This window comes from Podarcis bocagei (assembly GCF_964188305.1).
Source record: "Podarcis bocagei genome assembly, chromosome: 4".
NCBI classification, from domain to species: Eukaryota; Metazoa; Chordata; class Lepidosauria; order Squamata; family Lacertidae; genus Podarcis; species Podarcis bocagei.
The window spans coordinates 89,237,116-89,259,742 of NC_138128.1; the positions used below are offsets into that span (position 1 = coordinate 89,237,116).

General features: G+C 44.3%; 2 protein-coding genes and 2 long non-coding RNA genes across 22 annotated transcripts in view; 3 read left to right on the plus strand and 1 right to left on the minus strand.

The window, feature by feature from the left end:
* The window catches only part of CAMK2G (calcium/calmodulin dependent protein kinase II gamma), a 172,300-nt gene extending 160,712 nt beyond the window's left edge, over window positions 1–11,588 (plus strand). For 18 of the 19 annotated variants that reach the window (XM_081191667.1, XM_081191681.1, XM_081191683.1 and 15 more), the window contains 4 exons: window positions 3,134–3,209; window positions 4,716–4,810; window positions 6,116–6,364; window positions 8,726–11,588. In XM_081191667.1, the coding sequence (XP_081047793.1) occupies window positions 3,134–3,209; window positions 4,716–4,810; window positions 6,116–6,351 (407 nt within the window). In that variant the 3' untranslated portion in view covers window positions 6,352–6,364; window positions 8,726–11,588. The remainder of the gene's footprint in view (window positions 1–3,133; window positions 3,210–4,715; window positions 4,811–6,115; window positions 6,365–8,725) is intronic. The other variant, XM_081191678.1, reaches the window with a different exon arrangement.
* Window positions 9,572–13,639, minus strand: LOC308585872. Its single transcript, XR_014007654.1, has 2 exons — window positions 11,848–13,639; window positions 9,572–11,677 (listed from the first exon to the last, which is right to left on the minus strand). It is a non-coding gene; the product is annotated as an uncharacterized lncRNA (long non-coding RNA).
* Window positions 13,640–17,407: 3,768 nt separating this feature from the next.
* On the plus strand, window positions 17,408–19,170 carry LOC308584669. Its single transcript, XR_014006973.1, has 2 exons — window positions 17,408–18,016; window positions 18,551–19,170. It is a non-coding gene; the product is annotated as an uncharacterized lncRNA (long non-coding RNA).
* A 1,975-nt stretch (window positions 19,171–21,145) lies between these two features.
* Window positions 21,146–22,627, plus strand: part of NDST2 (N-deacetylase and N-sulfotransferase 2) — a 110,401-nt gene continuing 108,919 nt past the window's right edge. Inside the window, exon 1 of the mRNA XM_081191601.1 lies at window positions 21,146–21,293. The gene's annotated coding sequence lies outside the window, so the exon portion shown is untranslated. The remainder of the gene's footprint in view (window positions 21,294–22,627) is intronic.

Here is a 22,627-nt window from a genome sequence, read left to right on the forward strand (position 1 = left end):
TCAGTTCCTGTATGTTGATAGGGTAAGGTGGTGTTACTTGGTGGTAGATCATAACGTTCCGCCTGTAAAACGTCAATCCTGATGGCTCCCCTGAAAAAGTTTTCTGGCTACAGTGATGGGAAAGACACTGAAACCTTAGAGATCCATTCTCAGTCAGTGTAGACAGTGTTGTGGTTGGGCCTGGCATGGAGTGTATTTGTATATTCATACACCATACAACACTTCTTGTTATGTAGCTGCAATTCCTAAGCATTCACCACAATAGAGAACTGGAAGGCAAGTGTGCTACTTCCAGGTGAAATCCAAGCATCACTGGAGGGAAATGGTTCAGCAGCTTGCATGTATGATGTTGAGGGTCTGAGAATGGCTTCCATGTGCTTCCAAACCATTTCTGCATGGGAAATGCCAATGTGGTAATTCCTGGGGTGTCTTCTCTCTGATTTGGCCAGCTGCAATCTGTGCAGCTGGGGCACTGAAGGGAGACAAAATAGAGGTGCCTTTTGCTCCTTTTTTTTGGAGGATGCAGCAGGAGGTGAAGGTTCGAAATGTACACTGCATCTCTCCATGTGATGCACAGGCCACCTCAGCACATCCATATGCTCCCCCTGTTGTTGGGACAGCATTTCACTTGTAAATGTGAAAAAACAGGTCCCGTCATAATCACTTAAGACTAGCAACAGTAGCATCCATACAGAAAGTTCATAAGGCATGTGAAGTCATTGATGGCCTTGCTGATAGTGAGAGCTGTTCTTTCTGCTCTGGGAAATAAAAACATTGATAGATGGGGTATGAACCGGTTCGTCCCACTTTACAGAGGTCTTGTTGCTGTTATTGGCTATTCATTCATTCATTCATTCATTCATTCATTTCTGCCCTGCCCTTTACCTCAAAGGACTCCAGGGAAGCCTAGTGACTATATGTCTTACCTGTGTAGATGAAACACTCTTATGAACAGCAGCCAGTGACTTCCAATGTGTGGTGCCTTGCACCAACAGATTCAGCTCAGACCTGAATCCTAGAAACTACCTCTTGTCCTGTTCCCGTATGGTTCCAACAAGAGCTTTTCTGCTGTCACACTTCTGTAATTTATGTGTGCAACAGCTGAGTGAATTTTGAATTTGGTGGAACTATAGACAGTCTCAAATTAAGTCTTGAGCTCTATCTCTTTTGACCAAAACAAGGGCCAAGAGCAATCACACTCATAGAAATGTCTAATAACAGAGAAAGTCAGTGTTCTTTTCCATCCAGGTAGCATATCTCTATGCATTCAAGGCCTGCAGTTGGTTCAGTTCTTAGAACTTGCTCAGCTTTGTTTTAATTGAATTGGAGTAAACGAGAAGCAGATACTGTTGCTTGTCTGGGGTGCCTCAGTGCCTCTAAAAATTGGGGACACCTCTACTCCCACCAGCTCTTGTTGGGCAACTCTTACCACTATGCCCATGGAAACAATCTCTTATACAGGTATTAATATACAGAGACAGTGTACATTTGAAAGCCAGATCCCAGGGGCATTCTGCTGTACACGGCCATTTTGGAACAAGCTCAAACTTGGAGCCTTAAAAAATCCCCCTAAACATTGAAAAACATCATCTGAAGAAGTGTGCATGCACATGAAAACTTATACCCAGAACAAACTTAGTTGGTCTCTTAAGGTGCTATTGGACAATTTTTAAATTTTATTTATTTATTTTGACTGTGTCAGACCAACACGGATACCTACCTGAATTGAAAAACATGTTATTGCACCCACTTACAAAACAGCATATATCAGTGCATGATGCAGACTGAAAAAACCCCACAAAGTTGTGTGCAAAATTCCTGGCAAGCTACAATACATGGCTGGTGGTCTTCATTCAACCTGATGGTTCACAGTTCCTAGTGAGACCACAGGAGCTGTGGCTGATTGTATGGCTGAGAATAGGTGCCATTGTGCCAGAATCGTTCCTACAAATAGTGTGTGTAGCAGTATTTAATAGTGGTACAGTAAGGCATAATCCAATATAATTACGCAGTAGGAGCAGATGTGAATAAGGTGGCTCAGGCTAACAAATGGATGGGTGGTTTGTGTCCTGAGAGGTGGTCAGGTGAAAGAGGAAGGTGATAGTAGAGCTAGGAATCTTTCATGGGCACAACATCTTGATACAGGAAGGCTCTCAGGAGCTGTTTTGGATCCTGTGCTGGTGGGAGTCTTGGTCCCGAACATCTGAAGGGCACTAGGTTGGCAAAGGATGGCTTAAGCCATCAATCAGGCATTTATAGGCAGTTTCTGTAGACCTGTCAATGTGTCATCCTTTTGTTCATCTCTTTGGGGATCTATGGAACTGAAGCCCACAGTTCAAAGAAATGAGGGACTTCTGTGGCCCAGTGCAAACATAATGCAGTTTGTAAACCTCCAGTGCAGGCACACCTTCCTTCCCTGAGCTCCCTCTGGAATGACTCTCACATTCTTTCCTTCTCAGCTTGGTTTTCTCTGTATGTGCCAGTGCAAATTACAGTGAACGCAAACCAGGTTCATTGGAAACGATGGTTTGCACGCCCACTTCAAAGCATGGTTCCACTCCTGGGTTTATGAGGGAGCCACGTTTTGCATTAAGTACCCTTTGTGACAGTGGGCATGCAATAAGGGACGGAAAATTGAGAGGAAAGTTGCTCAAGAGGCAGAGGGAGCGCCTGAGCTCCTGGCCCTGCTGCCATTGCTGTAACCATGATTGAGGTCAGGATCATCATGCCTGCAGTAGACCCCTCTCTCTTCATATCTACACCTCAGATTTAAATGATGCAGTGGGTCTTTCCACCTTAGAAACAGTGTAATGGAAATGTGACGGTAGTCTGATCCTTGGTGCTCTCCACATAAGTCCTGCGCAGATTGTTAGAGCTGAGACTTTTCTTGGCGTATCAGTGCTGCTGTTCGAACTGCTGCCTTCTCCCTTCTTCCTGCATTCCTTCCATCTTCCAGACTCCATTCCTTCCAATATGTAGCTGTCATTACTGCTGTTCTGGAATTCAAGAGAGCAACCACCGCTGCGAACACTGCTCTGTTGAATCTCCGGAAGGGAGCACTTGCTTGCCATATGTTTTGTCCCAGCTCCCATGTGCCGTAAAGCTGCCTCTTTTTTTTTATTCCCTTCTCCAGTGCGTAAACAAGAGATCATAAAGATAACGGAGCAGCTGATTGAGGCAATCAACAACGGAGACTTCGAGGCATACACGTAAGTGGAGAAACACAGGGCGGGGGCATGCTGTTCAGTTGGCCATTCGAAGCCAGATAATTTGGGTCAAAGAAGACATAACCATGGGGTGGTGAGGTGGAGAAGGGGAGTAGAAAATAGCAAAACCCTACCGTATTTTTCGCTCTATAAGACACACCCGACCATAAGACACACCTTTAGTTTTTAGAGGAGGAAAACAAGAAAAGCCAGCAAGAGCCGCAGACACGCTTGTTCGGTGCGGCTCTTTAAAGATAGAGCGGCTCTTGCTGGCTTTTCCAGGAGGTGGGAGAAGGGACTGGCGCGCTGCCCTCCGTCCCTTCTCCCACCTCCCTGAAAAGCCAGAGGAAGCTGTGCAGCTATCGCTGAAGCCAGCAGAGCAAGAGCGATAGCTGTGCAGCGGCTCTTGCTCTGCTGGCTTCCCAGCGAAGCGGGATGATGAGAGACGGAAGGGGCTCCATAAGGGCATTTGGAGGGCCAAAGATTCTCTGATTTACATGAATAAATGCAGCTACTTTAGTAGAAATGCAGAGGTGAATACTAATAAGTACTCTCTGTTGCATAGAGGAGTGTGTGCAAGCATGCACATACATAAACACAACCAAACAAGCTTATTTTCCCAACATATGAACTTAAAGTCAGTGATTAGTGTTCTTTCCCCCCATAATGCATTGCAAACTCTTCCTGGCAGCACATTCTCTAGGAAGCTAAAAGGGCTGTCATAAAGTAGGGGGAAGCCAGCATCCTATATGAAGTTGATAAGGAACAAAGGCATGTATAGATATGAATTCCAGCTGTGTTCCATCAAACTGTTCAGGAGGAGATGAGTGTTCTCTTCTGAAAGGCATGATTTGATTCCTCCCAGTTTGATTCATTTCACGAGAGGGTAGGAGCTAGGACAAGTCAAAAGCTCAAAAAAGTGTACAAGAAGTGTGGTCAGAATGACACCACCTTTCAGCAACATCCCATCAACACAAAGCATACCTAGTAATTTTTTATTAGCTGTTAAGTTCTGCATCCCTTAGACAGAGAGTCTTCTCTGAAAAGATAGTTGATTAATTTGAAAGTATATAATAATTTAAAGCTGCTGGCTGGGAGGGAATGCAAAATGCCTGGGGTTTAATCCTAGAGCACTTGACGTAAACTGTAATGTGGGAATGGTAATGAATATGATTGGGCACGTGTGTGGGAGAAGAGTAAAAGCACTTTTAACTTTTAGAGAATGGGTTGAAAATTAGTGTTTTCACCCTAAGATGTGAAGACTGCTTCCATTCCCTTAAGATCTGCTTCCCACTTCATGAGAAGTTAGCAGCAGCAGCAGGTGCCTAGCCTTGAAGCCTCAGATTGCTTAGGGCTTAGGAAAATAGGTTATAATACTTAAGGAAGCTCAGCTTTCTGTTCCTGGTTGGGGAGCCCTCTGAATCAAAACTGCATGGCGCAAACAGTCTATATTGACACAGGCTGTAGGTTCAGATACCAATGAGATCCTTTGTACTTTGTTTCTTGCAGGAAGATCTGTGACCCTGGATTAACCTCATTTGAACCTGAAGCACTGGGGAATCTCGTGGAGGGAATGGATTTCCACAAGTTTTACTTTGAGAACTGTGAGTGGTCTATAACTGGCAACACCAAAATTACCCTTGACCCTGCTTGCTTAAGTAGGAAAGAACTGCAGTTTTAAGACCACCTCTGGACTTACATTGGCAGTGAGGAGCTTACTGTAAGTGTATTATCCTGGAAATTTGCACTCCAGAATTCTCCTCTTAGTTTTTCTTTTAATTGGAATTTTTGTATCAGTTGCCTGATACACCATCAAACTGCAACCCTCAGAGCCTGTCCATAAGGATACCATGATTGACGGTATTGAAAGCTGCAGAAAAATCTAGAAGAACAAACAGAGCTTCTCCTTATATGGGCCATTCATTTGGGACATCAAGGCAATTAGTTTCTGGTTTCTGTGCTGAAGGCACACCTAAAACTAGATTGACATGAATCCTGATAGTTGGTGTAATTCAGCAGTGTCCGAAGATTCATAGCAGCCCCAGAAGTGGATATTTGCGACTGGCCAATTAGTTGTTAAAATCCTCAGGTTCCAAAAAAAAGGGTTTCTTCAGCAGTGATTTCACAACCATCTGATTTATCAACCGTGTGGTTTTGAAGATACTCTTGGTTTCCACCCTTGCTTGAATATAAATGAATAAATTATTAGAGGTATGGGTTGACAGAAATTCCCTGCAAATAAGCATCAATGTGCGGAAGAAACGGGGAGGGGGTCGTAGCAGGACACAGATGTGAACTCCACCTTGTCTACTTCTTTAGAAAGGCAGTGAATACATGAATAAGTATCAAGCAAGATTCAGGTCCTTTCCTCCGTGCTATAACCAACACTTGAAATATAGCCACTTATAAGCAGGCTCTGACTGTTGGAATCTCTGAAGGCTCCCCAGAGGCAGGTGGAGAAAAATGATGGCTCCTTTCTCTGCATGTTGTTTATGTTTGTTTTATTTCTCCTTAGCAGTCAACTTTTCCTGCTGTTGCAGGTTAATATATACCTGCAACACCAGAACACAATATGTTCCTTGGAAAAAAACCCATTGTTTTTGATTTTCAAAAAATCCTTTAGGTTCACAGCGTCATAATAAAAAAAAGTAACCTGGTTCTCCAGGAGCCTGAGATTAATTCATTTTAACAAAATTATTGGAGGGACCTGGAGCATAGAAGCAATTAGGAAAAGGAAGGAGTTTTGTGGGGCAGTTGGTCAGACTGCTTCATTATGGTCTAACTGCGATGGAAAGAAAGGCAAAAGATGTGTGATCTATGGGGGGAAGTGACCAAAGTAATGAATGAAATAAACCTGTTTCTCTTTGCAAGGTTAGGGGGAATTCTCATTGTTTCACATGTCTCCCCAGTATTGTCCAAGAACAACAGCAAGCCAATCCACACCACCATCCTGAACCCCCACGTTCACGTTATTGGTGATGACGCAGCCTGCATTGCCTACATCCGCTTGACACAGTATATTGATGGTCAAGGCCGACCCCGCACCACGCAGTCGGAAGAAACCCGTGTTTGGCACCGCCGTGATGGCAAGTGGCTGAATGTCCACTACCACTGCTCTGGGGCCCCGGCAGCTCCACTCCAGTGAAGCTGAAAGATGGGTATGTTGGGCCAGGAAAGTCTCTCCAGTACAAAGAGGAAGTATAATACGGCAGAGGAAGCCTTACCAAGGAGACCTGTGGATGGGAACTTGCAAAGATACATGGCGGTTCAAATCTCTTGGCTAAGTAGATAATGCTCACTACTGTTTTCCCAGCAGTGAAGCGCAAAGCATGCTGAAGGTGTCAGACCTATCAGGTAGGGGTGGAAAAGGCAAAGGAGAAGGATGAACAAGACAAATGTAGTTTTCTCCCCTTAGTGTTGTTTCACAGTTGTCCTTGTTCGGCCATCTTGAAGATTGGTGGGAGGTTCCAGCTGCCTCAAAAGAGCTTTTTTAGCCCAGCGTCTCCAGTCCTTGGAGGTGCAGGCTAACTCAGAGCTGAATTCCCTCCTGTCTACAAGAATAGGAATTCACCGAGCCAGAAATTTATTATCTATGCCTGGTGTTTCTCAGGGTCTCCTGTTGAAGACCGTGTTGGGCAAAATCATGCACAAAATGCAGCGTGTCCCAATGTCTGGAATTGTTGAAGATTTAGCTTTGACAGCTTCAGAAGAGTGTTGGATACTTAATTTAGACAGAAAGCACTCAAGGCTGAAAGTCATAAAGTAAAGATATGTTTAGTTTTATAGGAGTTTAGCTCCAGGGAAGGAGCCAACCTCTGGTTGTTACAATGCTACAGGTTAGAAGGATGTACCATACACTGAAGCCTACATTTCTTGGCTCCTGACTTGATCCCCTCACTTCCTGTATTCACATAGATAAGAAGGAAATAAATGGCTCCAACCTGTTCCAACAATTTACTCCTGATACCATCTGCAGTGATAAACAGCATAGTTAATCTGCTCGTGCTGTTAATACATTTATATTTTTATACATATAGGAACATATTGTCAATTCTGTGCACAAGTGAAGTACAGTGGTGCCTCGCAAGACGAAATTAATCCGTTCCGCGAGTCTCTTCGTCTAGCGGTTTTTTCGTCTTGCGAAGCAAGCCCATTGACGGATTAGCGCTATTAGCGGTTTAGCGGCTATTAAAGGCTTAGCGGCTATTAAAGGAGTAGCGGATTAGTGGCTAAAAGGCTATTAGCGGCTTAGAAAAAGGGGGGGAAAGCGGGAAAAAATCGGAACACTTGCAAGACGTTTTCGTCTTGCAAAGCAAGCCCATAGGGAAAATCGTCTTGCGAAGCAGCTCAAAAACGGAAAACCCTTTCGTCTAGCAGGTTTTCCATCTTGCGAGGCATTCGTCTTGCGGGGCACCACTGTACTACAGTTTGGTTGCATTTTAAAGGCACCTAACCCATCCCCCCAGTTCATTCTCTTTGACATGAATTCCTTTTGCTCTTTTTCCACCACTGAATCTTGAACCGTGGTTAAACATTTCATTGGCGCCACCATGAGACATAGCTAACCAGGGTTCATTATTGAACGGAGTTTGCTAACCAGATTTCTGTCTTGGGGAATCCTGACATCCACTAAGTGCAGTGCTGAGATTATAGTTAACTCGAGTTAAAATACTTAACGGGAGCTTGCAAAAACAGGACCCCCCCCCCAAAAAAAACCCCTGCCTAATTATGCTAGCTGCTGGGTAATGTCAGCTGTTCCATTAACCTGGCCACAGTGATCCATGCGACGGTCACCTCCAGGCTTGACTACTGTAATTCGCTCTACGTGGGGCTGCCCTTGAAGCTGTTCCAGAAACTCCAGCGGGTGCAGAATGCTTCAGCAAGGCTCCTCACGGGGTCTCTGCCATGGGAGCATATTCACCCAGTGCTTTTCCAGCTACACTGGCTCCCAGTGGAGTACAAGGTCAGATTTAAGGTGCTGGTTTTGACCTTTAAAGCCCTTCACATCCTAGGACCCTCATACCTACGGGACCGCCTCTCCCGGTATGCCCCACGGAGAGCCTCAAGGTCCATAAATAGCAACACCCTAGTGGTCCCGGGCCCTAAGGAAGTTAGATTAGCTTCAACCAGAGCCAGGGCCTTTTCAACTCTGGTTCTGGCCTGGTGGAACGCTCTGCCTCATGAGACCAGGGCCCTGCAGGATCTGATTTCTTTCCACAGGGCCTGTAAGACAGAGTTGTTCCGTCTGGCCTTTGGCTTGGAGCCAATTTGATTCCCTCCCCCTCTTTCTTTTTTCTTTTTCTTTCTCCTCCTGCGATGAGGCTACATTTTAATATTTTAATGTTGAATTTTAATTTTGTTTTTAAGTTGTATTCATTCAACTTGTTTTTATTATTGCTTGTTAGCGCCCTGAGCCCGGCCTTGGCTGGGGAGGGCGGGGTATAAATAAAAATTATTATTATTACTACATTTTCTTCTGTCTTCCCCCCTTCAAATCCATCTCCTCTTTCTGACTGCAGCAGCTTTCGGAGATACTCGGCGGGAGGGCAATATCTTCTCAGCAAGCAGCTCTGGAGTGCCTGAATTACAGCAACGGTCATGTTCGTTTTGACGTTTAAAAAAAAATATATGAATTACAAACCGGCAGCAGCCAAATGCACGAAACCCTGCATGAATCTGAGGCTCCGGGCGCTGCCGCCTTTCTGTTGTTTTTCCATGGATCCATCGTGTCTGTTTCTGCTGTACGAAGGTGTCTTTTAAATCTCAAGAGAGAAACCCATATTGTTTGTATAGAAAAGAGATCATCATCCATGACGGAGTGTCCAGCGCCTCCTCTCCAGGGCTGATGATGGGGCAGCAGCTGTGGAGCATCTTTCAGAACCGGAGCAAAGAAGGGGGAAGAGAAAGCAGCTCAGGCAGCAAAATGCTGGAACCTGTGCTCTGTGAAGGCACAGTGGGAACTAACATGTCCAGGCTATGCTGCAGCTTTAATCGGCGAGATGTGGCTGGCGGCGAGCTCTCGGGGCCAGCGTGGAGAAAAGGGGGCAAGGTGGAAGGAGGACATTTCTCAGCCCTTTGCCATACAGCAGACTGACTTGAGCCCAAGGGTCAGCGGTGGAGATGTGCAGCAGCCAGCCGTTTGCTCGGCCACTGGGTCCCACTGATGGACTGTGTTAAAATGAACAAGAATGTTTTAAGGAACAAATGTGAGCTGGATTAAATAGCGTAGGAGCTTGCTCTTCAGAGGTGCACTGATTTTTATTTTATTTTTTAAGAAACAGCCACTCCTTGGAGGCATGAAGTCAGCTTATAAGGGCAAAGTTTAAGAGCAAATGATATTAGGGGGAAGAGGGTACATGAATGGCTTGTTTTGATTTTGTTTTGTTTAGAATAGATGGGATCCAGATTGCTGCGGAATATGTGCTGCTTAGGAAACAGTTGAAAAGCTTTGTGTTAACATCCTGCCCTGAAGTTTTGCGCACACACATGCGTTAGCTTCCTGTATGGTGTGTAACTTAGTTTGTGTTTTATACTGAAATAGATTATATATATATAAATATATATATGCACCCCTGTAACTATGGGGCTCGCTGGTTTCCCAGTTTTATTTGTTTTCTGATAAATGAGCAAAGGGAGCCAGCGACTTCAGGCAAGTGCTTTTTCCACTAGCCCAGTCCCTCTGACACAGCTTTGTTTCCTGTTGTTCCATTGGGTGTATTTTATTTTCTTTAATCTCTCTCCCTCCTATCATCTGTGGTGGTGTGTTTACTCAGTTAAACGTTGAATCAGAACTTTGGTTTTACTTTATGCAGAAGGTTCTCCAGTTTCTGCTGCAGTTACGACTAGGAACCCAACACACCCATATAGGAGATTGCCAGTTTGCACTGGCCACAATTGTCTCCCTTGCCACCAAGAAGGGCAAGCATTGCTCTTTATTCCCTACATAGAAAATGTTTGACAGTTGTACACCTTGGCCATTCTTTTACCCATTTTTTATGTAGTAGAAGTGGGATAGAAACCTTCCCGGTAAACTTCGCCGTTCAGATTGACTCCCTGTCTTCTAGACACGGAGATCACCAAATCGCTTTTGCATGTATGGTCACTTAAATTTGAGAATATGGGATTCCATTACACTCCAGCCCTTTGCTGCCTAAAAAGGACTAAGCAGAATAGCAGGAAGACAACCTTTTGATGGAGTTTTAGGACAACAGAAAGTTGCAACGATCCCATGGAACAGAAGGAATGTGTTTTCTACTTTGCAGTGAACATCCTAGCTTCTGTTACTGCTAACAAGGCTGATAGCTCAGTCCCACTGCATTTATCACGGCATTTATCACAGCTTATCTTCAGCACAGCAAAGGGAATTTACCCTTTGCGAGGTTTGTCTGCGCAAATCCTTCAACCCTTTTCAGCCTCGTCTAGAGCCAGGTGAAGGAGAAAAGGAATGCTGTCTCAAGTAGTGGGATTGAAGAGAAGTGAGACCTTTAATGTAAAACATCCTTAGATAGCACTAAGCTTAGTGAGTGAGGCGACAAAGAAAATCCTTGATAATTTTATTCAGGTTTTTAACAATAAAGCCACGAAGTGGGGAACAGGAAATTAGTTATGCAGCTTTTTAAAAATAACAAATTCTGCATGCTTTTAGGTCTGATCTTTCCTTGTCTCTTTATCTGAAGATTATTAATGATAAACCCTCTCTGTATTAAGTATCTGCATCTTTCAAAAATATTTTTTTTTTTGGAACAGTTTTGAGTTGAAGTTTTTTGTCTTTGTTTTTGCACAGTCTTCGAGACATGTTCTAATTTAATGAGAACCTTAGCTTGGTATGGCCATTATCCAACACAGCTATAAACCTTTAGCATTCTTAATGTTCTCTTATGGGGTTAATGTAAGCATCTATATATAATATTATATCAAGTTTTAAACAGGAAATGGAAGATGTTTGATGCAAAAATTTTGCATGATAGAGAATTAATTGAAATCAAGTTAGGCTTTTTTCTGAATGTTGGTAGAACCTTCATAGCTTTGTTATAATGAAACCTTGAACCGGAAATATTTAATAAAATAACATTTAAATGGTGCAAAGTCATATAGTACTCTTGTATTCTCCTGAATCTTTGGGGAAAATAGGCCTTGGGCTGTTTAGACACACACTGCTTTCTCAAATCTGCTAATAAGAGGCAAATTCATTTGATTGCATTTTTCATTTCTGGAGAATCAGCTCGTTTTGGATATGTGTATAAATATGATAGCTGACCTATAGAAAAGGAAAAAGAATGCAAAGAAATTAGTGCATCCAAAAATATTGGGGGGACACAATAGAATTTTGTTGAATTACTGCTGACTTGCTACACATTAAAAATCATGTTGTGTTACACACTCCTTTTTGTTTTATGCCACCCAAGTTATTGCAAATCTCTTGCCTTTTTATGAGAACAAAATAGGTATGAAGTCTAGTGTGGTGTATGCAACTACCATATTTTTCGCTCTATAACACGCACTCGACCATAACACGCACGTAGTTTTTAGAGGAGGAAAATCCGTAGGCATGCCACCCGTAGGCATTCCCTCCATAACACGCACAGACATTTCCCCTTACTTTTCAGGAGGAAAAAAGTGAGTGTTATGGTGCAAAAAATACGGTAAATCATGTTGCATTACATTAGACCCAGTGTTGTTTGATGATACATCAGGTGCCTTGTCATTCTTTTTTTTTTTTTTTACTTTTTACTTTTTCTGTGTTCAGTTTTGGTGATGATTGATTCTGGAGATCTTGAGTGGAAAATGGGGAGAGCTGGCTCTAGGTTTTGGTGGACCATTGGTAGGCTTCTCTTCTCTTTATTTTAAGGCAAAAAGAGAGTGCAAAGAGCTCTGAAAGGACTTCTCCAAACGGAATGAATGGACGTTAGAATGGCAAATGCAATTCAGTGAAAACAGGTGTAAATCGATGCATGCCGGGGCAGAGAATTTTCATTTCACTTATACGCTCATGAGGTCTGAACTGGTGGTGAGTAACCAGAAAGGCACCTTGATGTTGACCCAGGGTGCAGCAGCTGTGAACAAGGCAAATTCCATGGTAGGGATCAATAGGAAAGGAATTGAAAATAAAACTGCCAGTATAATAATTCCATTATTATTATTATTATTATTATTATTATTATTATTATTATTATTACAGGCAGCTCTGTATCGGGAAGTTTTTAAAGTTTGATCCTTTATTATGTTTCGATATATGCTGTAAGCCGCCCAGAGTGGCTGGGAAAACCCAGCCAGATGGGCGGGATATAAATAATAAAATTATAATAATACAAATCTATGGTGTGACCACATTTGGAATATTGTGTACAGTTCTTACTGCCCCACCTCAAGAAGGGCATTGTAGAGTTGGGAGAAGGCTCAAAAAAGAACAGCCAAAATTACTAAGAGGATGGAGCAACCCTTCTATGAAGAATGGTTGCAGTCTTTGGTACTTTTTAGTTCAGAGGAAAGGCAAGTGACATGACAGTAGTTTATAAAGTTGTGCATGGTATTAAAAAAAAAAAGAGTGGAATTTTTTTCTCCCTGTCTCACAACAGCAGAATTTGTGGAAAATCCAGTAAAGCTGAATGTTGGAAGATTCAGGACAGGTAAAAAAGAATTTCTTCATGCAGCACATGGTACAGCACATGTTAAAATTATGGCCCTATCTTTCACAGGAGGCAGTGATGGCCACCCACTGGGATGGCTTCAGGAGATTAGACCGTTTCATGGAGGACCAGGCTGTCATTGGCTACCAGCCATGAGGTCTATGTTCTACCTCCACAGTCAGAGGTTTCACGTCCCTGAATACCAGCTACTAGAAATCACAGGGGAGCAGAGTGCTCTTGCACTCACGTGAAGCTTGTAGGTTTCCCCTAGGCTTCTGGCTGCCCACTGTGAGAAAAGGATGCTAGGCTGTGAGAACAGGATGTTAGATGTGCCATGAAGCCGATGCATCATTCTATTCCTATGTTCCTCAGCACAGTGTGGTCCCTCGCCAAGAGAATGGCCAGGTGGCCAGGACTCCTCCTTTCCGCCACCTGCTAACTCTTCCATAGAGACAAGAATGTGAATAGATGACAGTAGTAGCAAGGAACAGCCATTACTTGCTCATTCTTCTCCCGCCGTCTTTTGGGCTGTTGTACGAATTCAGCGCAGAGGGAAAGAACAGGTGAAAACACCGTGGGGGGGCTGTTCATCCCACCACTGACTCACCTGCTCAGGAGCAGATCAGGAGTCAGCACTGGGGCACTCCAGGGCCTCTTCATCTGCCTGAATATGCCAACTACTGACACTACCCTTGGGGGAAATGGTTAAGCATCGATTTTATCTGATACTCCTCTACTCAGAATTGTTGCTTGCCAGGACTGCTTTGTTAAAATACAAAAGAAAAGGCCTCGTTACTGGTTGTAAAGGAGCATGTCCTCTTGTTCTTCACCTGAGCACCCAATGAGTTGAATGAACTTGTGTTGGACTACCATGCACTTTTTTCCTTTTTTGTTCACCCAAACCTACTTGACCTATTGCTTGCAAAATGGCTATTCTGTTTCACCTTCATACGCTATTATCTTAACAACTGTTTGAAAAGAATGGTGGGTGTGTTTGTCAATTCATTAGTGGGACAGGTGTTTAAACCTCTGCTTGTTGGTACAGTGGTACCTCAGGTTACAAACGCTTTGGGTTACAAACGCTTCAGGTTACAGACTCCGCTAACCCGGAAGTAGTACCTCGGGTTAAGAACTTTACTTCAGGATGAGAACAGAAATCACGCCGCGGTGGCAGCGGGAGGCCCCATTAGGTAAAGTGGTACCTCAGGTTAAGAACAGTTTCAGGTTAAGAACGGACCTCCAGAACGAATTAAGTTCTTAACCTGCAGTACCACTGTACTTGCTTCTATCCCAAAGACTCGGGATGGATAATAAAGTTTATAATAACAATATTTTCACCCAATACCAAGGTAATCATATATAAGCTGAGCCAGCACCTTCTATTGTGTTAGTTCCGCATGTCCCGCGGTTAAGAGGAGACATGGAACTTTAGTGATCTCAACATTATTTGGTGTAAACTATATGCATTTCTTCCTGAAGAAAATAATGAGAACTACAACCTAGGTCTTTAGGACGATATGTCCAAGGTTTGTATATGGCAACATGTTTAACTTGCCAGAAAAATTGAAAAATTAAGGTTGCCGGAAAAAGCAGTTGAATTGAAACGAGGTTCATAATTGTTCTGTATCTTTGGTCATAAGGTGCTTTCGCATAGATGATAACACCTTCCACTAGATTGCGCTAACCATCTTGAGTGCAGCAGTTGTCACCAGAAATGCTGCATTTAATGCCAATGGAGACTGTTGTCGAGTCTTTTCTTTAAAAAAGAGAGGAAGAAGCTGTCATGGGCCTAGATTTCCAGCGTTGAGGGTAACCCTTCCAGTTTATGTGTATTGAACTGTAATTCATTGCATAGTGCATATATAAAATGGAACCCCGGGCTTGCTAATGAAGTATTACTAGTAAATGCTAATAATTTTGTACTTATTAAACAACATTGCACTGAATGAAGCCTGTTCTTCGGGGGGGGGGAGCATTTATTCACGATGATTTTCCAGGAAGCCAAGTATGTGACCACTGCCCAGACTGCTGAAATCCTCAGGCCTTTTGCTTCTGTTCTGGGAGTAATACGTTTCATGAGATTATCTCCATTAATCCAGAAGTATTCAGAGTAGATTAATTTGTAGAATTAGTTCAGAACTAATAAGATGGAATTCTAACAGAAAAAAATATGAACGAATGAAGCCTCTGAGTGTTCTATGTCAGGATTGTATAAACTTGAATCAACAAAGGAGAGCAGGGAGGATGTTGTGGCTGCAGAAAATAATAGCAGATGTAGCCTTTGACATCTAAGGAGCTTATTTAGTTCATTTTAGGCAAATAAAGTGCAGAGGGGGTCAAGGAATACCATTCAAATCCAAAAGTGAGTGACTTTCGTTTGTCTGTCTAGGTTACTTTAGACTAAGCAAGTAACAGCATAACAGTTTTTACCCCAAAATAAAAACTTCTTAGCCAAAGGGTTCTCAAATCTAGATAATAGCTTTGGAATGGTAACGGAAAAGATTTGACTGCAGAAATGTTTGAGAGCAATGGCTATTAGCCACAATAGTGAATCTTCTATCTCCACTGTGCCTTGGAATACAAGTTGTTGCGAACAGCCGGTGCAGAGAGTGCTGCTTGCAGGCTTTCTGCGGGCAGCTGGGATTGGCCGTTGAGAGAACACAGCGCTCAACTAGATGGGCCTTTGGTCTGATCCAGCAAGCTATTATGAAATGGACTTAAAAGCTTCTTCCCCTCCATTAAATTGATGTGCAATGCTGTGCATTAGGAAGGGTGATGAATACATGAATTTTTCATGCATGGCCGATAAGAAGAAAATGCATTTCTTGGTCTGGTTTATGTATGATGATATTGAGTCACAGAACTCGTGGTTTCCAAACAACCTTTTAGGAACCTAGATGCAGAGGATGTTAGAAAATGGGCCACACACCTGTTTTGTGCTGGTTCTCTACTCATTTTTAGTTGCATTGTCATATTGTATAAATGACTCTTTTCTTGTTTTAGTTGCTGACAAACTGAAGCTTTTGCGATGTACGCAGACAGCTTTCCTTTCCTGAGCCATGGAATATGAGGCATATTGGAACAAAGACTGCACACTCAAAGTGGGCTTTGTGCCATCAGTTTTGTACCCTATGCCTCCAAAGCTCTTGCAGCACAATACATAGGGGTTTCTCATTTCATTCCGACAGTCGCCTTGTGTGGAAGGCTAGGTCGAGAGCACACTAGTTAGCTTCATGCCTGAGTGGCAATTTGAATCTGAAATTCCCTGGGACAAGTCCAACACACTATTTACTACACTGAATTGGATCTCAGTCATGCTCATTTGCTGGGGGGGGGGGGAGACGACACATTGCAATGAGTTTAGATGTGTATGTATCTAAAGCATTCGAAGAGGAGACCCAATTCTGCAGGTCACAGTCTGTTGTGTTTGTACCACTTCAGTCTTTCATTATGTACTTTTTGGTTGATGGATTTATTGGGTTTTTTTAGAATCCCTGTGGTCTATTGATATTAATTAAATTTAGAAAGCAAGGAGGATGTACTCAGGATCCTAAGAGTTTAAGACATAACTCATATTTATTAATGTACTCCTGAATATTTCTACTTGCTAAAGGCAAGGGACGCGGGTGGCACTGTGGGTTAAATCAGCCTAGGGCTTGCCGATCAGAAGGTCGGCGGTTCGAATCCCCGCGACAGGGTGAGCTCCCGTTGCTCGGTCCCTGCTCCTGCCAACCTAGCAGTTCAAAAGCACGTCAAAGTGCAAGTAGATAAATAGGTACTGCTCCGGCGGGAAGGTAAACGGCGTTTCCGTGCGCTGCTCTGGTTCGCCAGAAGCGGCTTAGTCGTGCTGGCCACATGACCTGGAAGCTGTATGCCGGCTCCCTCGGCCAATAAGGCGAGATGAGTGCCGCATCCCCAGAGTCGGTCACGACTGGACCTAATGGTCAGGGGTCCCTTTACCTTTACCTAAAGAAGGCAAGTACCTTGCTCATTCATATCAAAGCCCATCTCTTAAGCATCCCTGCAACAAGTGAGGAACTAGATGGTGCTCCAGAAACCAGCCAGTGGTCTACAGACATGGGCAACTTTCTTCTGTCAAGGGCTATATGCTGGTGGTGGGTGGAGGCAGAGCCAAAGTGAGTCGAGCACCCCATTCCCCCCCTTTCTCTTTCCCACTCATTTCCCCCTTTGTTGGCATATCTGTATAACTTTGTTTTAATCTTCCTGGCACCAAATATGACCAGATGCATATTGTGTAACATTGCCAGTGCTAATGCATGCTGAAATTTTCATCCCATTTGCCCACACTATCCTCTTGTTATTTTAAGACCACATTACATATGAGACAATAAGAGGTTTTCCTCACACCCATTGCTATCAAAACCTTATAAGTAATCAATAGCATATCTTTTATTTTCATTCAGTTTGTTCGAATAAATGGTTACCACACAGTTCTGATAAATGGTTACCACACAGTTAAAAAGAATGCCTTCTAAACGTCATAAAACGCATAGCATCAATTAATTTATAAATTAATTTATAATTTTTTTAAGTTTATATAGGAACAAATATTAAGCTTGGTGTCAAGAACTTATGCTACCATATAACACTAGCTTATCCAAAACCGAACAGCTCAAAAATGGAGTTTCTCATGCACTTCCTTATCTTTTTCAGCTTCTCCTATTTCCTGTTTCAAAATATACTTTGATTGCAATCCCATAACATTTTCCTGGGAGTACAATTTCTACTACTTTGCATTGGTATACTCTTGCTATTTGAAACACACACCAATGCAGGAAATTCATTGCGTTTAAGTAGCCCCAGTGGGCCAGTGCATTTAGAAGTGAAAAGTGCTGTGTAATACAGGCAGTTATGCGCAGGGGGATGGATAAGACCCCCAAACTTTCTCCATCCTTGACAAATACAGTATCAGAATCCTGCTTACAAGCCAGTTAGGGTTGTGAACTTTTGCCCATTTAAACATCCCACTGCACCTTTCATTTTTTTTAAAGGCAGCCTTGACCTGTACTGAAAACTGGAGTTCTGATTACAGAGTTGCCATGGAAACCTCGCCTTTCTCACCTAAGCTATTCATTGGCTGCCTGACCTGGCACAAACCTTTTCTTGTTCTGTGTTCTCCTTATGTGACATGGCAGGGCTATCAATGATCTGCACCACCGAGAGGTAACGATATGTTTTTCGGTTAACACTATCGGGTTTTCACTCGGAGGTACCCATAAATGCTCAGCCACTGAATCCCCTCACGCTACAAGGTTGCTGAAGGATTACTATAGAATACAATCTTCCTTACCCAAAAGCATTTCATATATCACACTCCAGAACAGGAGTGTCATTCCATGTTTCAGTATAGCAGGGAAAAGCAAGATTTCAAGGTTCAGTGTGATTTGGCCTAGGCTTGAATAAATCCAAGATTTATTCCATATACTATATGGATTTACATTTGCAGTGAAATTGGAAAAGGTGTAATTTAGGAGCATTTCTTATGGCACCTCCTCCTCACTTCATAGCAGCAAGAGATTGAGGTGCTCATGAGATATGGACTGAAAAACTGAAGGGAGTAACAGCCTTCCTGCACTCTTTAAATTTATTATTTGCCCCCCAATCCTTTCTCTGTATGATTCTACCCCCCCCCCCCACTGCTTTATGAATACTTATTTTAAATAGTTTTAATAACACCCTTCATCAAACTGGTTCTAGGTTCAGTAGCGAGCTGTGGCTCACGTATTTCTGATGTGTACAGAATCACAGAATTGTAAGTTGGAAGGGACCCAAAGGATCAAAGCCATCAAATACAGGAATCCTACGCACAGCGTTCTCTCGGTGGGCTTGAACCACCAACCTTCTGGCTCACAGCCAGCCACACTGACCTGTTTGTGCCACCTGAGATACTTCACATCCAGTTAGAACCTGAAATACTCCTAGTGTCTCATACAGTCGTATGAACTTGGGAGTCTGATGAGCAAAGCTGCTGCTGTCTTACTACAATAAATCATTTTAACACCTAAAGTGCTGCTGCCTGCTGAATGAAATAGTTGCTGTCATCCATCCCTTGAAGTTTTCCTGGTGTCTTCAGTCTGCTTCTTCTGTTCCTCTGAACTAAAAGCTGGAAACGGTGTTTTTTATTGAACTCTGTAATTCACATCTGTGGCGGTGTCACTACCCAATGTATAATCATGACCTCAACAAGTTGTCACATTTTCTTTTCCGCTGTTCTTGCGGCCAAGTTTTTATACCAAGGCACACCTCTGAAAGCCACAACCGGTACCTTCTGCTCTAAATAAAACCTGGTGTTGGCCAATTGCAGAAATGCAGCTCAATTCAGACAAATATAGTCATCCCTGGCAAGCAGACACGGGTGGGTTTTATGATAATTAACTAAACTATAGACAAGATCACTTCAATCTACCTAAAACCAAATCAAGCAGACAGTTACGTTAATTTACATGTGCCCAGAGGTCAACCAAAACAGGTTTACAACCCTTTCCAAAAGTGCTTTGGGCTTTGGAGTGGTTTGGGCTTTGGAGTGCCTACACCGGAAGAGAAACCTCCAGGATGGTAGAATGGAGAGCATCACTTCACTGCAAGTGAGGGGGGTGCATTTTTTAAAAAAATCTAGAATAAGAAAACACACACACAGGCAGAACGTTTATAGACCAGCTCCACCCCTGCTGTGCTAATTTTCTACTTGCAAAGAGAGATTTCATTCTTTGAGGCAGAAAACATTCACACAAAAATGCAATCAGCAACCCGCCCTATATCTTGTTGTACCACCTCCAGCCTCCTTATTAAACATTACCTGACATACTCAGAAGGTAAAATTAAAAACCCCTCGATTTCCCAAGAACAGTTTATGTGCTTCTTCATCAAACGCAGGCATACCAAGCTAAACGTCCAGGCACAAAACATCATAGCCAATTTGAATTCCTCACAGTGGGAAGCATATTTTTAAGACGCCTTGCCGAAGGAAATTGCAAAAACTAGTCTCGCACCCTACAGTCGTGTGGGGCTTATTAACACATATTAACAAACGTGGTTCACATATTCACAACCTAAGTGCAGAGGTTGCAGCATTTCCATCTCAAGAGGGGCTTGTTCTTGGCAGCAGCTCAGCATTGCATGAGGGGGCATCCTAAGCGCCATCTCTGTGCCTCTGCCCCAGCTCGTTACCCCAGATCTGCAACAGTATTTAGGGGGACATAAAAGGATGAAAGGTGGCACTGTGTGTTAAACCACAGAGCCTAGGACTTGCTGATCAAAAGGTTGGTGGTTCGAATCCCCGCAACGGGGTGAGCTCCTGTTGTTTGGTCCCTGCTCCTGCCAACCTAGCAGTTCAAATGCATGTCAAAGCGCAAGTAGATAAATAGGTACCACTCCAGTGGGAAGGTAAACGGTGTTTCCGTGCACTGCTGTGGTTTGCCAGAAGCGGCTTAGTCATGCTGGCCACATGACTCGGAAGCTGTACGCTGGCTCCCTCGGCCAGTAAAGCGAGATGAGCGCCGCAACCCCAGAGTCGGTCATGACTGGACCTAATGGTCAGGGTCCCCTTTACCTTTAAAAGGATGAAAACACGCATAGATATATTTCAACTCTCCCAACAGTTTGACTCCATTCCCCAAAGGCGTGTTCCTCCATAGTCTCCCGAGATCATAGCATAGCAGTGCTAAAAGTTGGAGGGTCGTATCTGAAGTCTAAACCCCTTGGCAACAGCAAGGAATCTTTTACTGAACCTGGGGCTCGAACCCACAAAACCCTCATGGGGCTCGAACCCACAAAACCCAGTTGACCTCTGGGATAGCTCAGTCGGTAGAGTGCGTGACTCTGATATCGGAGGGTTTTGTGGGTTCGAGCCCCAGGTTCAGTAAAAGATTCCTTGCTGTTGCCAGGATCATATATATATGTGTGCGTGTGTGTGTGCGCGTGTGTAGTTTTTTAAAAAATAAAATAGTACCTTAATAGTAATACCCCCAAAAAAGAAAGGGGGAGAAAGCTTTGGGGGGAGTCAATGCCTTTTCACAACTCCCTTTTCTAAAAAAATAATTACTATTCCTGACGAGGCTCTGTGGAGTGTGAGGAGACGCTATCTCCCTCCGCCGGCTTCCCACTTGAGCCGCCAGGCCGCCGGCCGGGGATTCCTCTCCCCTTCGCGGCGGCTTCCGAGCGGAGGCGGGACCGGGAAGGCGGGCGAGCGGGCGGGGGTCTCCGCCGTCTCCTCCTCCTCCTCCGCGGCCTGGCCTGCCTTGTTCCCTCCCACCCGCCCGAGTGGAAGATGGCGGCGGAGCGCAGCGGCAGCCGCGGTCTCGGCGCGCGGCCTGAGGGACCCGAGCAGCGGCCCGAAGCGGCCCGGCCCGTGGGCCGAACCTAGCGAGGCCGGCGAGCGGGCAGTTCCGGCGGCTCCAGCTGCTACTGCTGCTGCCCGGTGTCGTCGTCTTCTCCGCCGCAGGTGAGGGGAGCGGCGGCGGGGCCGGCGCAAATAATACCAGCCGGGATTTGTCTTAAGCTCTGAGGGGGAGCAGAGCGAGCGTGGGTTGCCGAGGAGGCCGCGAGGGTAGACAGAACGGGATGGTTTCGCCGGGTGCCCGGGTTGGTGGTTCTCACGTTCTTCCCCTGCGCCCGTGTTTCTGCCCCCGTGTCCCCTCTCGGGTCGGCGTGGCGTATCGGCTTCCAATGTCGGGAGGGGGAGAAAGAGCCCGGTTCAAATCCCCTGCTCAACCCCGAAGCTGACGGGGTGACCTTGTAGGGAGCCTCGGTGGCTCAGCCTAAGCTACCTCGCAGGCTTGTTTTATTATTATTATTAATAATTATTTATTGCTATAGATATATCCGTAGCCAGACTCGTTGGGCTCCTGCCCAAGTCTATGGACAGCACTGGGGAATTGGAATAGATCAATAGGTTATCTTTTTAGTCGTCTTGGTCTCAAGCTGCTTAGGGCTTTGTATCTTGAGCAAAGGGACACCTTCTATATATACTGTACATAGAGAGAGGGTTTAAGTGATTCTCAGTTACAAACGAATCCGATAGAAAGAGAGGGAAATAAATAATACTGTACCCACAATAACCCACAACAGGTTGGAGAACCCTCACCCCCTCTAAAGGGGGGGGGGGATATAACAGAAGCAAATCCCAGTTGAGGTTCATTGGATGTAAAGCGGTCAAATAAAAGTGTCCTTTCACAGGCTTGTTGTGAGGAGGAATACCCATATTTGGGTAATATGGCTCCTGGAGCGAGGACAAAATTGCCCACCCTCCAAATATCTTAAACGTTCAGTAGGTACCTGTATCAGTACCTGTATAGGTTTATTCGGGGATTTTTTTCAGCCGGAAGTCACCGGAACCCAGTTCCGGCACCTCTCAGGTGGGCGCCATTGCCATTATCAGAGAACAAGGTGAATTCTGGCACCTCTTTTTCTGGGGGGGGGGGGGAAAGCACTGGGTTTATTACAGTGGTACCTCTAGTTACGAACTTAATTTGTTCCGGAGGTCCGTTCTTAACCTGAAACTGAACTAGAGGCGTGCTTTCGCTAATGGGGGCCTCTTACTGCCGCTGCGCCGTCGGCACACAATTCTCGTTCTCATCCTGGGGCAGAGTTCTCAACTCGAGGCAACTCTTCCAGGTTAGTGAAGTTTGTAACCTGAGGCATTTGTAACTCAATGTACCACTGTTGTTGTTGTTGTTGTTGTTGTTATGCACCCCCTTGGCTCAGCTACTGTGCAAGAGAACCTCCCACACTGCCCTAAATCCAGCACCGAGAATCCAGGCAAGGAGGATGCCCTCC